This window comes from Amblyomma americanum, chromosome 1, assembly GCF_052857255.1.
Source record: "Amblyomma americanum isolate KBUSLIRL-KWMA chromosome 1, ASM5285725v1, whole genome shotgun sequence".
In the NCBI taxonomy this organism is placed as follows: domain Eukaryota; kingdom Metazoa; phylum Arthropoda; class Arachnida; order Ixodida; family Ixodidae; genus Amblyomma; species Amblyomma americanum.
In genome coordinates this window covers 47,002,822-47,016,892 of record NC_135497.1, presented here as the reverse complement: position 1 = coordinate 47,016,892, position 14,071 = coordinate 47,002,822, and the positions used below count along the sequence as shown (strand labels likewise).

The window sequence follows — 14,071 nt, the reverse complement described above, 5'->3', positions numbered from 1 at the left end:
TTTGAACGCACGTCTTTGTCAAGCTCAGCTTGTTAGGCCTCCATCAGTCTAGCCTTGCTATCGTGACCGCGGACGTGGTGTGTGGAGAGCATTGAGGCCGTCGATAATTGTCAACGGCTTCAGGACTGCCGGTTTCGGTACACTAGGCCCTGAAACTGCCGAAGCTGGTCCGGACTGCGCGAGCTCGTGCACGAGGATGAAGATGCCTGGGAACACCTTCGCTCAGTGGATGAAGTGCCCACAGGCATAAGTTTCTCAGACTACGTGAACGCCGACGCAAACGCAGTCACAACGGAAGTTTTGACTGATGCCGATATGTTGCGGCTTGTAGGAAGCGTGGAGGGAGTGACAGCTGAAGACGCTGCCGACGACCCTGCAGGTGCCGAAGCTCCCGTGCCGACACCAGGTCAGGTGATGGATGCTCTCGATCTGCTGCGACATTTTGCCGGCGCACACGAGGGGACGGAAGACGCGCTGGACGCACTTCAGACCTACGAGAAATCGGTGCGGCCGTTGCTCACAAAGCGCACGCAGGCAAAGATCACCGAGTTCTTTGGCGGAAAATAAATTTGTAGTCCCCTCGGGCCTTTCTTGTAGAGTAAGAATTTTTGTTGTTTCTTTTCATACGCGCTAGCGGCGCCGGTCGTGGTGTTGGCGCTACCCACTCGAAAGTAGCGCGGGGGGTCATGACGATGACCATACGGACCCCCAAAGATTGCGCTAGTTGTATGATTACCAACTTTGGCGCCAATTTGTCATTAGCTGTGTGGCTTGCCGTCCCGTCGGCGGTATTTAGGGAAGATTGTTGCGCCGCTAGCCGAACCGTCCTTTGGGTCGGTGCTACCGGCGTGAATTCGTCACGCGCGAGTGCGACGAAAAGTGAAAATGGTACGTGCTAACCGATACGACCGCGATAAGCTGGTACGGTTCATGCGGATGCATTATGTTCAATGGGTGCTCAGTCGGGGACTTGACTTTACTACTTTTAAAATGAAAGTACTGTTTAAGCGGGTACATTTTAACGAGGTTTTACTGTAATCGAATGTACTGAATTATGTGCCCAAGAAATGCCTCATTCAATTTAACGAAGTTCTCGATTTAACGAAATAATTCACGGCTCCCCTCAACTTCGTTAAATCGAGTTTTAACTGTATCACCATATCTCCAGTGTTACTGCTATGAAAACTACTTTATCATTGCCAGCTCTTTCACTCCGCAGAAAAATTTCACGCTCATGCCTATTTCATAAGATCTATTACTACAAAACCCTTCCTTAAGAGCTGGCTACTAACTACCCCTACATATATCTCAGGCCGCATTGATCATCTTCGCAAAGTAGGTGTTCCGTCATTCCATACTAAACACGCTTTTTCTTCTTTTGTCCCTGAAACTTCTGACAGTTGGAACCACCTTCCCAGGCACATTGTCGATATTTCTAATCCAAGTTCTTTTAAGACTGCCCTATGTAATCTTTATTTGTAGGTTTTAGTCAGTTTTGTTTTGCGTTCGTTTTCGTTGTCTTTTTGCTGTCGGCCGGAAATGATCTCTTTTTTTGGGAATTGCTGTTTTTTCCCCTTTGCCTTCTCTTGCCTTATTTTGTGTTATGTTTTGTTCATTTTTCGCCGCGTTTTCATTTCTTCTATCTTGCTTTTCTGCTGCACTGTATCGGACCCACTGTATGTCCTTCCTACTCCCCTCTTTAATGCCTTCGGGCCCTGAGGGTATTTGAGTAAATAAATAAATAAATAAATTCCAGGCTGCCTTGTAAGCAGCTGTGAAGTTGAGCTCGACAACCCTTGGTCCAGAAGACCGTGACGTCGCACTTGCGACACCGCTGCCCTCCAGTCAGGCGCTACTGCTGAGGGCCTGCTGTGCCAAGTACAACACCCCCGGGTAACCCGGCTGGCCGATGCGGAGGGAGCAGTGGAGGTGCTGGAAAAGGCGCTGCATTGGTAGCCACCGTGGTGCTTCAAGCATTGAATCTTGCCTATTGCTAAACACCTGCTCATCTTTGAGCAGGTTTTTTTTTTTTTTGCGCTTGTGGGTTCTTTATTTTTGTCAGAAGACACGAGCCTGCAGCATGGCTCCTTAGAATGGTTCCTGCAGAACCTTTTGGTTCCTTGGAGTGCTTTTTTAGGTTCCCTGAGCACCTGAATCTATGCATGTTTCTGCCCCTTTCTTTTACATATTTCGTTTTGAGGACTGTTCATACTCTTAAGTGCTCCACAGCAGGAGCACCTATAAATTCATGCGTGCCTACAAGTACTCACAGCAGGTTCTAGCATTCGGCAGCTAGCCAGTATGTTCTTTTTGACGGGTCATGCATCTACGTGCCCTTTTTTGCATGCATCTTAGGCACAAAGAAATCTAAGCCAAGAAACAAGGGTTTATTAGCATCTTTTGGAGTATGGAGTTCTGAGAGGTTAAAATGATTAGGTATCCCTGATTGCTACTCTTATATAAAAAACGACTAGTTTGTTAAGTGCTTCTGCACGCAGTGAGACTTCTGCATTCCACAATGTGCAGGTCAGCAAGGATTTGGTGAAGAAGCTGCCCGAAGAAAACCAGGCCATGCTTCTGGACACCTTGGTCGACTTGGCCCTTGACACCCCACCTTCTGTTCAGCACTCAGCTGTCAGCGGAGCACTGCGAAAGGTATGCAAGATCTGCTGAGCTGCCCAAAACTTCCTTGCTTTCGTGGTTCTCTTTGCTGTGTAACCATGCCACACAGGCACAGAAGTATACATTGAAACCTCGATAAGTCAGCGTCGGCTGATTCGAGATCCAGGATAATTAAAAACGTTTCTAAGGTTCATTAGATTGTAATGTAAGTTCTACCAAATAATTTGAGCCAGCATCTTGCTCTGGCTCAGTTAATTCAAAGACGTGCTATGTGGGAACTGCCAAGTTTGCCGTCACCCAGACTTGGTAACACCTGAGTTCTGCTATAGTAACACAATGTCATACCGCTTATTTTAGAGCGCAAGTCTACATTAAGTAGCGCGATGTCTAATATTGTACTTTTCACTGCTTCCCACACCATTGTGCAATTAGTGGCAGCACTGGTGCGCAGCACGGTGACATTGTGCTGGTCATGGCGACCCTTTGTGGTTCACCGGTGCCTGATCAGCATTTGGTGGCATTAGGTTCCGGCACCAATAAAGAATATAGTTTTCATCTCTTGCACCTCGTGTGGTGCACCGAGTTCATCGATACAAAATACGCTGTGCTGTGCAGTGCCTGGATAGTCGAGATAGACTGCATACACACTCTTCTTGTTGCTTCTCTTTAACCAACAGTTGCTGTTTTGCGCATGCACCTTAGTTAAAGCTGCTCTGCACCATTAACCTGACGTATCTGACCTTGGCCGCTGCCCTGGTGCGCTGGTAACATCGAAAATATCCCTCAGATATCGAAACCAGCCTGACCAAATTTTGGGCAACCGGCATTGATGTGGCAACCATAATGAGTCGAAATGAGCTCCCGATGGAGGAAGAGTTGTTCGTTTAACTTCAGCCGCAGCTTTACTGTGTGCAGTCATAGCGACTCTTAACAGTGCCACAAGCGGTTAGACAACATTTTGTACTTGCCTCCTTTGCTTACCTTCAGGTTTCGACAATTCTTAAACCCACCTAATTAGAATATGTTGCATTCTGACGGGCTTCATGTTAACAAGGTTCTACAGCAGCATTACAGTGGACTCTGGGTAATTCAAACTCGTGTAATCTAGAAAGTGAAAAAACTATTTTTCGAATATTCGGCTCTTATGATAACTGTCCTCCTAAAAAAAGATTTTCACGAACTACATATAATATTAAGAAACTTTTGGTCCTCTTAGAGGGTTCAGATTAGCAGCAGTTGACTCTAGCCCTCTCACGCCCTTAGCTGTAAAGCCTTTCGATGTCAGGCTGCGTGAGCAAGCTCAATGACATTTGGCATGAGGTATCTACAGTTTGATAAATTTACCTCGGCTCTTTCGCTTATGGAATGAGTACTGTTCTGCAGTTGCAGTCTCCTACATGCAGTAGCATATTATTCAATTTCCAGCAGCATCTTATCAAGCAGCTAAAATTTTATTCATAACTGTCAAATGAGGCATCTCCACAGCACACTTGATGATATAGGCACCGTTTCTGCTTGCATCTCCGACTGGTACTGTTTTGCTATTGCACTGGCTTAAAACTAGTTTTCCAGGTTAAAAAGAATTTTATTCTGTGCAAGGCGATTTTAGTATTGCAGTATTGGTGTGAATGGATTCAAGCTTATGAGTAGCTTTCATTCTGATAAATGGCATTAATTTGGGATGTGTGGTGCAGGCTTGGAAAATAAACATCATTTCTTGCACATGTTAGTCACAGGTATCTAATGTATGACATTACATGTATGGACGCCTCATAGAAGTTCCTAATTTGACTGGGGCTAGAGTCAAATGCTTCATGAAAATCTGCTTGCTCATTCGGCACCTCTGCTTAAGTTTTTGTGAAATGCATTTTTTTTACTTCACTTCTCTTTAGCTCCTGATCTGGAGTTAAATTTAGTGGATAGCTGCTTTCCTGTAGAGTGCTTAAATCAGCTTTGGTTCAATCTGCGTTGATTTGGCGTATCCGTAAGCTGATGTTTGGTGGTTGGTAAATGCATCATTAGCTCCATTACAGGTAAAGAATATTCTTGCTGAAATTGGCCTTTGGACTTCCTGGTGTTTTCCTTATTGAATCTAGACAGCATTGCTGCTGCGGGATAGTTGGGAGGTACAGTAGGGGGCAGTTGCTCATAGAGGAGAAGCACAGAAAACAATGCAGATGAAGGGGAGAATGAGATGACACCTACACCTTGTGACAGTCACGATGCTGCAGTCGAGCGGCAACATTTGTTTTACAGCACAGAGAGTTCGCCTTTGCCTCGTAGCACTCATGACATTCAAGCGTTTCCTGTGTGTTCTTGCAGGTGTGTTTCTTCGGAAGCCTTCTCGTGGAACCTCTGCAGCGTACTGGCGTGTCACTGCAGTGTCCAGCCCGGACGGTTCGGGAGGCCAAGAAAATGAGGTGACTAGGCTGGTTTCTTGGTTGGCTTTGAGGTTCATTTCTTCGGTACCAGCGCTTCTGTTTGTGAGTTGAATTGGCGATTTTGAATTAAACTGATGCTTGTGTTAAAGTAAATGAGCTTGCCGTACTGGTGAAACGTAGTTGCATGCAAGTTCCTGCCCACTAGCCACTTAGTAATAAAGATAATACAGACTGCCAAGCAAGCTTTTTGGACGCCAGAAATTTGAGGTTGCAGAAGTTTCACACTTTTACATGCAAACAGTTGCTTTTTCTTAGAGCCGACATGTGTTCAAGGCAAACCTTGTGAACAAAAAGGAGGTTCCAAGGTTCAGTTTCTTGTTTTCTAACTGGCATACTTTACTCAGAACAGGTAGTGGTTGCTGATCAGGACCATGAGAGGGAAATAATTAGAAGAATAAGAATGAGGTGGAGCGTATGTGTCTAGTTCTCTCAGATCATAAATGGCAGTTCACCAATATCCCTCAAGAGAAAAGTATGCAATAGCTGTGTCTTATCGGTATTCACCTATGGGGCAGAAACGTGGAGGTTAACAAAAGTATTCAGGTCAAGTTAAGGACATTGCAGTGAGCTATGAAAAGAAAAATGATAGGTGTAACATTGAGAGACTGGAAGCGGGCAGAGTGGGTGAAGGAACAAATGCGGGTTAATGACATCTTAGTCAAAATCAGGAGGAAGAAGTGGGCCTGGGCAGGGCATGTACTGCGAAGGCAAGATAACCTCTGCTCCTTAAGGGTGACGGAGTGGATTCCAAGAGGAGGCAAGGGTAGCAGGGGGCGGCAGAAAGTTAGTTGGGCGGATGAGATTAAGAAGATTGCAGGGATACGGCGGCTGTGGATGGCAAAGGACAGGGCTAATTGGGGAGACATGGGAGAGGCCTTTGCCTTGCAGTGGGCATATTCAAGTTGGTTGTGATGATGATGATGGTGGTGGTGATATTTTAGGCATTCCTTGCAGGGCACGGGTGTAGCTATGTGGGCTTTTCTGCTGGCCAGCTATTAGCCTTAGAAGGCTTTCACTCTGCTAGGGGTTGTGGCCTCACTTCCTTTTACAGCGGTGGCTGTAAAATAGCTACCAAGAAATGGGGAAAAAAAATTTGGAAAGGAGGCTCTGGAAAGGGAGAGGGCAAGGAGAGGTATGTGGCAGGGATAGGTGCCGGAGCAGAGAACGACAATTCTGTATATGAAGGGGCCGCAACAGAAGCGACTGAGCGGCACATGTAGAGGGTGCCGCTGTGCATAAGTAAATCCTATGCCCCGACACGGTAGAGAGGCCCAGAGTGTTGACGTTATACGTGAGTCATGCTAGCAGGAGTGCCATAGATAAAGAGGAACCACACCGTGTGGAAGTTTGGGCTTGTGGTGCATTGTGTAAGCTTCCTTGTTTTGCCCTAACAGTGTTGTAGCCATGGTTGTTTGTTTGTTTCAGCAAAGACTCAGTGTAATTAGAGAAGCATATTTTGACACTAGCATCACTCTCACTCGTAATAAGCGAATGTTCATTATAAATGCGGCCATTGTACGTGGGCTCGACTGTCTTGCTTATCTTGAAACTTCCATCTAGCAACTTCGTAGTGTTTGAATCCCAACTGCTTTCGCAAAAATCTGTGTTCCTGCTTTCGCCTGCTGGCGGGCTCATGGATGCTACAGAAGAACAGGACCCAGCAGAGTCTCCCCAGTGGAAGCGCGTCCTCATCCTGCTGGAGAGGATCCAGAGCCGAAAGTCGATCGAAGAGGTCATGCTGCTGGTTGGGCCACTTTATGCGCTGCTCAAGAGGTAGAGTCATTGCATATCCTTGTTCACTTGCTGCATTACATTGGCATTGACAACGCTTTTAAGTGACACGGATCTTGTCTCATGTTCGTGATCTTAGAAAGTGTGCATTTTTTAATATATTTTTTCATCTGCCTCCTCTTATCATCATCACCTCCATCGTGACCCTCTTTTTTCTCTTCTTTGCGTTCCCCAGTGCAGAGTAGCAGTCCAGATATCTTTCAGGCCAACCTCTCTGCCTTTCAAGTCAATAAACCCTCACTCTCTTGGCATTGACAGAGAACTGCTTTGTTAACACCCTTTGTGTCCTGAAACCATGTAGCTTGGAGGAGTTCTTGTGCAATGGACACATTGGGAAACTTTTTAAGAGGTCTCTGCTTCTGTGCTTAGTGATTTGACGATGATGGATTTTTTATGGCGCCAGGGCATCTGTGGCCAAAGAGCGCCATGGCACAAGGTATTTTCCTTCTACTCAAGGTGGGATCAAAGGCCCATTTCCCAAGCATTTCACCCTAAAGAATCTGAGCACCAGGCCTGGGGAAAGCTTGTATCCATTGCATCACCGGTGGGCACCCTGCGATGCTGGGGATCTGTCAATGTTTTGAGAAAGAAATAACTGGCATACAGTTGCGCTATGCTATGTAACGCGAGAACCCAACAATACCCGTCATGCTGTGCTATGTCCCGTATTTACTCGAATGTAACACGACCACGATTGTAACGTGAGGGTCGACTTTTAGGGTGTGAAAAGGGGAAAAAGAAAACTATGATTGTAACGCGAGGGTAGACTTCGGGCGTGCGACAGAAAAACCGAAAGAACCTGAATGTGACGCGAGGAACCGACATCGCACTGTTCTGAGGGTCAAAGACAACTTTATTGAAATACAAGCCAAACAGGCATTCCTATACACCGTCATCCTCACGGCAGTTGTCGCCGTCACTGTCATCATCACAGCTTGACTTTACTTTGTCACTAGCTGCCTCCCACAGCAGGTCGTCCTCGCTTCCGTGTAGAGCATTTGAAATTGAGCATTTCTTAAATGCGCGGTAGCCCAAATCATGAGGCAGCCCTTACCAGGCTGCTGAAACCCAGTGGGCAACGGTAGATGCACTTGGGCATTTCAGCCTGCCTGCAGGTGTTGTTGTTGATTCGCTTTCAATCCACTCCCAGTATAACTGTCGCAAGCAATCCTTCAAGGGCTTGTTCTTGCAAACGTCCAGAGGCTGGAGAATGGAGGTCATGCTACCCAGTATAACAACGAGATGCGTTTGGTCATGCTGCAGCTTTTGTTTGACGCCGGGTGTCAGGTGACCTCGGAAAGAGTCCAGAACCAATATTGGTTCCGGATGCAGCAATGCGCCTGGCCTTCGGTCCCACACGCTTTGAATCCGATCTATGACAAGATTCGAGCCCATCCAACCTTTTTCGTGACAGCGCATAATAACGTTTTTCGGGAAAGTTTTCTTCAGGATCGTCTTCGAGCGAAAAATGATGAATGGAGGGAGCTTGCGGCCGTCAGGCAAACATGCCAGCATAACGGTGATCCGATTTTTTTCGTTGCCAGTGCTTCTAAGGCGAACTTCATGCTCGCCAGACTTGTGCACTGTTCTGGACATAGGCATGTCCAGATACACGGGGGTCTGGTCGGCATTGCCGATATGTCCAAGTGGCATGTTGGTAGAGCGACGAAGATCGATGACGTAGTGCTGGAACTCTCGAAGTTTTGATTCGAAGTCCCCGGGCAGCTTCTGGCAAATAGAAGTCATGCGTCGAAGGGAGAACCCGGCCCTTCGCATAAACTTCTGCGCCTAGCCTCGTCATGCCTTAAACTGGTTTTAGGCCAAAACCGTGTCCCGCGCAAGCTCCTGTGCTTTGCACTGAAGCATTTCAATGCTTACTCCAACTAGTCGGGAACGTTGCTCGCTAATGAACTCTGCATGGCGACGCTCCAACTCCGGGAAGCGGCCTTTCTTGGGCCTCGGAAAGCCTTTTCGCAGGCTGTTGCAGTTAAACAAAGCGAGTGCAGTGCTGTCTTGTGGCATGCCTTGGGGCCTCATACCCTCCCTCCATGCCATGTTGTTGCTGTGAACCTCTGCATTATGCCACTGTGCAGCTTCCAGGTGCCTTACTTTCTGCGCTGTGCCTCTGCAGTGCAGTGCTTCCCTCTCGCTCTTGCTATGCAGCAGCTGCAATTTCCTTCTTCCTTTTTTTCCTACCTTGTTGTGGGAATGTCTACGCCAACATTGCGGATTTGGAGGGTCCTCTCATTAACAGCTATCGCTGTGAAACGAGTGAATAACAGGGTGTTGCTATCACATCTTACAAATCTTGTGGGCACAACAGCTGGCAGTAACGGGCGATGGGGTAATAAATGTTTCCTCTCCCTTCTCCCCTGTGGTGCAGAAGCCTGGAGCTGGGCATGTCCCCCCATGCCGAGTACATACCTGCACCAGTGCGTGCTGACGGCCCTGCAGGCGCATGGCCTGTTGGCACCCCGCCAGGAACTTGCTTCCCTGGTCAAGTGCCTGCGCATCTCCCAGACTGCCCAGACCCAGCAGCTTGTCCTGGGCTTGCTCAGCCTTGCCGCCCTCCACTACCCCGTGAGTGAAATGCAGTGCCACTGCCACCGCTCCTTCTTGCTGTCTTGACAATTTTGTGCAGTACAGGGTTTCCAGTGGCTACATTCCACAGTGCCTGTTTGTGACGGCAGCAGAGGTTGCATGCACTTGTTGGGCATAGCAGTGGAACCGGGCATAGCAATGGAACCCTGTGTGTAGACAAATACAGTCGCCTACCGATTTTTTGGACTCGAAGGGACCCGAAAAATGGTCCGAATAATTGAATACAGTGAATGCTCGTTAATTCACAACTCGTTAATTCGAAATTTTGGATAATTCGAAATAGTCATCGTGGTCCGGTCTGCAGTGCATAGAAGTCTATGTGCGTAACAGCTCGTTAATTCACTCAAAAATTGGCGCCGCCACCCATAATTCGAACTGCGCGCCGCTGTTGAAAACCATCGTTGGAAGCTTTCACAGCAGAACCATAGATGGCACAATCATCGGGGTGCTGCTAGGGTGCTGGAACAAGTACTAACCAGTCTTTCCTGCCGCGACTGCTTCGAGGAACGACGTTTTAGTGTTTTAGCCCTCGTTTTGCACGCCGCTTGCTGTGAGCTTGTGTCCGCGAGATGTGTTCGCGTGGGAAATACTGGTCCAAGACGGTGAAGGAGAAAGTGGCGATTTTACGCAAGGTGGACGAACGGAAGGCCAGCAAAGTGGAAATCGCGAAAAAGCACGGGATTCCACCAAGCATGTTGTCGACCTACGTCCGAAATAGAAAGGCCATCGAGGATGCCTACGAAGCCGAAGATTTCGCCAGCAACAGAAAAAGGCTCCGATTAGCCAAGTATCCGGAAATTGAGACCGCTGTGATCACATGGGTGAAGGAAATGAGAAGCGCAGGCATTCCACTGAGCAGCCCAATTATCATGGCGAAGGCGGCCGATTTCGTCCTGCGCATGAATGTGGAAGATTTTGTCGCCTCCGAAGGATGGTTTCACCGCTTTCGAGACAGACATAATCTTGTCTTCTAGAAGACCGAGTGACTACGGTAGCCCTCAGAGATAAAAAGCAGGAGATAACAGATTGTTTTGCTAAATAAATATTTTTTGTGCCCTCCGTGCATCAAACGCGTCCATTTTTGCTCACTTTCATTAGTTCAAATTTTGGTTAATTCGAACTGGCCTGGCGGCCCCGTGGAATTCGAAGCTTTTACTGTAGTCCGAAAAATCCGCGAAGTACAAAAAAATTACTTTATTGAGATGAAATCGGCTTAAAAATGTCGCTGATTTTACCTTGCGGCAAATTTCTCTTGCTGGCGACGATTTGCACCCGTATTTGCGCCAAGGTTGTGCTTTCACAGTACACGCTAGGCAGCAAGGTCACCGCATTTAGTTGGAATACTTCCCACACTTCTTTAACGGACCTGGTGGGGCCATGTTGTCCACAATCCGAGTGTGCACCACATCGCTCGTTAAACACACGCAAAGATAAGGCACTTTTCTTTCAAAGCGGCGAAACCGCCGTTCACAATCACAAAACGGTGAACAGATGTAACTTCGTGAAGACTGAGCGTCACTCGGTCAACGCGGTCAGAAAAACCCAAGTGACGAAACGGCGAATGGTGAACGTATGAGACATGCCGCGGTGGCTCAGTGGTTAGGGCGCTCGGCTACTGATCCGGGGGTGCGTTGGAACCCGACCGTGGTGGGCACGTTTCAATGGAGGCGAAACGCAAAGGCGCCCGTGTGCTGTGTGATGTCAGTCCACGTTCAAGATCCCCAGGTGGCCGAAATTATTCCGGAGTCCTCCATTATGGCACCTCTTTTTTTCCTTTCTTCTCTTAGTCCCTCCTTTACCCTTTCCTACCGAGATGTGAGATAGCTCCTGCACAATTTCCTTCCCAACAACCAATTTTCAATGCATCGGACAAGCGATAACTGCCCGCGACGATGTCGGTGACAAACGCAAGTAGGCGGCGATGACAATCCGGCTGCCACCTCGAAGTGTCAGAGATCGCAGGGACCTCTACTGGCAACAATGAGGTTCCGAAAGTGTGTCAAGCCAAGCCAACTGCAGCATAAATCCACCTCAATCTAAGATGGCGCCTTTTGCGCCGCCGAAAAGTTGATAAGATGGCTGACTTTTGCCCGCAGGCGACTGAAATTAGTCCGAAAAATCGAACTTTCGGACTTTTGAAGTCCGAAATATCCGTCGCGATTATGTATGCGCTTCTATGGGGCGACTGACGGTGCCTCATCGAAGTCCGAAATATCCTACAAGTCCGAATTACCCGTCGGCTACTGTATACAGTCAGCTATGGAACCTCGGTCAAGAATGAAATTAAGATCCTGTGTAAAGCATAGAAGTTGCGTCTCGCATGAGAATAATTTACGAAACCCGCTCGAAGACTTGACCTCAATGAGTCAACCATCCGCGGAGGTCGGCTGCAGCGGGAGGGGCTTTTTAAATGTGAGCCCAAGTGCAAAGGATTTCGTGGGCCTCACCACGGCCATCACGTCGAGCTAGAGAAAAAAGTGGCGTACTTTATTAGCCAGCAGCGCAGCTGTCGCATGGGGTCAGTGTTGAGCTGATCCGTTGAAAAGTTAATGTTGCTCGGGAAATGGGAGGTTCAGAGCATCTCTTGGGTGGGCCCAAACATTCATAAAGAGGAATGGATTCTTTCTTGCGGTGAATAACATCGATAAGGCAGAAGTTACCAGGAGACATCGATAGCGAAAAGGAGGACTCTGTTTCCGAGAACTCGGCCTCCGAAAGCAAGGAATATGAATAAACATGTTGGCCACGATGTCTATTAAAGGTACTTTGTTTTGCGTCATTAAGCCTGGCGTTACATTCGTGGTTTCATTTTTTCCTGCTGAGCAGCTTGTAAAGTCGCGTAACATTCGAGTAAATATGGTATTACTTTTCTTAAAATTTTTTCGCGCTGAAAAATTTGCTATATTTGAAGACTTTTTCTTCTTCTATTTGTATTTGATTCATAAAAAGAAATTAGTATTTGCATGCCCCTGGTTATGATGTCTGAGCAATGATATGCCTTGCTGGTGCACCCACAGGAGGAGGTTCTGCACAACGTGACCTCAGTGTTCACCTACAAGGGGGCCAGCCTTCTGTGGCAGGTCGACAACTGCAGCTTCCAGACGGTCATGCCGACCGTCAAGACTGTCATGCCCGCCCTGCTGCAAGTAGGTCATCGCTCACCACTTGGGACTCTCTGGCTTGAAACAGCTGATTCGTGCGAATAGGTTGATTAGTCCCAGAATGGATGCACTTGATGTTTTCTGTCAACTGTGCTCTTGTCGACACTGCTTGCATAGCATATCAATAACCTTACTTCACTTTGAATTTGTTCAGGCATGTTGGGCTTTAGTAACCTTGGTCGGCAGCTAGTGAAGTCGAATGCTGTAGTAATAAAATTTGTGTGGACATTGTGGTGTCATATGTGGGACTATGCTCGTCGGCAGAAACTAAAGTGGCCTCTGTGTTAAAGTTTGATGTGAGGCCAAAGTTGTGCTAATGATTGTCCCATAGTGATGAAGGCCTAACTCATTTGTTTATAGACACTTCCACTTCAGAGCATTTAACCATCTCTGTAATAGCAATGTCAGCTTTTGCACTGATATAGACCGTGTCATGAAATCATTTTTAAAACATGCCATAGCACGCAACCCACTTCAAGTAGATCTGCATATGAATGAGGTGGTGCCTGCGTCGAGTATTTTACTGTGGCAGGTAGCTCTACCTTGTGAGTATTTATGTAATCATTGTGCCATCTTGCCTGTGCAGGCCTGCACTGGAGAGAGCAAGTCAGCTGAGGCCGCAGAGAGCGCAGTGGCATCGGTGACGCGAGTGTTTGTGGGCCCATTTCCGGACATTCCTGAGCACTGGTGGCTGTCACTGTTTGCCAAGCTAGCCACAACCCTTGGCGCTGGGGATCACCTCTGGATCCTAGCTGCCCAGATGGCAGAGCACCAAGTCACCAAGATGGGTGGCACGGACGTGGACGAGGTGACTTTTGTCAGATGTTGGTACTTCTTGGCACCTTAAGTTTTCCTCATGCTGTCATGCCTTTGCCTGCTCAACACCTTAATTAACAGGGTCTCAGTTCTGGCAGTCTTGATGCCATATGTAAAAGGACTGGTGGGGTCAATGCCGTCGGTGTGCTGATCAGCTGGAAAACCTGTCTTGCGCTTCCCACCTGGATACCTCGCTTTCCACTTAGACAATGTGCGTATGTGCAAAAAAAGACACATGTACTCGTTCAATATTCGCACCTGTAGTGGAAAAGTGACGCAGCTTGGGATGGGCCTGGTTTCATTTCTTTAGGGGCTTAAAAACGTAAAAGACACTCTTCTCCCTCTCACCGAAATCTGTCTTGTCTGTCATGTCTGCTTAAAGAAAATATTCGGAAGCTACCTAACATTAGAACTGTCAGCAAAAACATGAGGGGGTGCAGAGTTTAGTCATAAGCGATATTTCTGAAAACGTTTACTTGAGCACTTGCAAGCGTCTTTGATGTACAGTAGCCGATGGGTAATTCGGGCTTCAATACAGTCGAGCCCGCTTATAATGAACATGAGCGCCACGCGGCGTCAGTTCGTTATATCCCGAAGTTCGTAGTAAGTGGAACACAGCTTTAAAGACAGTTGCTTGCC

The 14,071-nt window shown here is 47.6% G+C and overlaps 1 protein-coding gene across 8 annotated transcripts in view; it reads left to right on the top strand.

Annotated features, from left to right (window-relative positions):
- Window positions 1–14,071, top strand: part of LOC144112736 (HEAT repeat-containing protein 1-like) — a 58,736-nt gene that overhangs the window by 37,037 nt on the left and 7,628 nt on the right. For 5 of the 8 annotated variants that reach the window (XR_013310427.1, XR_013310426.1, XR_013310425.1 and 2 more), the window contains 6 exons: window positions 2,527–2,655; window positions 4,945–5,042; window positions 6,710–6,836; window positions 9,238–9,434; window positions 12,473–12,601; window positions 13,203–13,424. Coding sequence is in view for 3 of the 8 variants with exons in the window: in XM_077645566.1 (XP_077501692.1) it covers window positions 6,821–6,836; window positions 9,238–9,434; window positions 12,473–12,601; window positions 13,203–13,424 (564 nt within the window). In the remaining 5 variants the exon portion in view is untranslated. Of the gene's footprint in view, window positions 1–1,075; window positions 1,953–2,526; window positions 2,656–4,944; window positions 5,043–6,709; window positions 6,837–9,237; window positions 9,435–12,472; window positions 12,602–13,202; window positions 13,425–14,071 lie in introns of those variants that run through there. The other 3 variants (XM_077645567.1, XM_077645565.1, XR_013310428.1) reach the window with 3 other exon arrangements.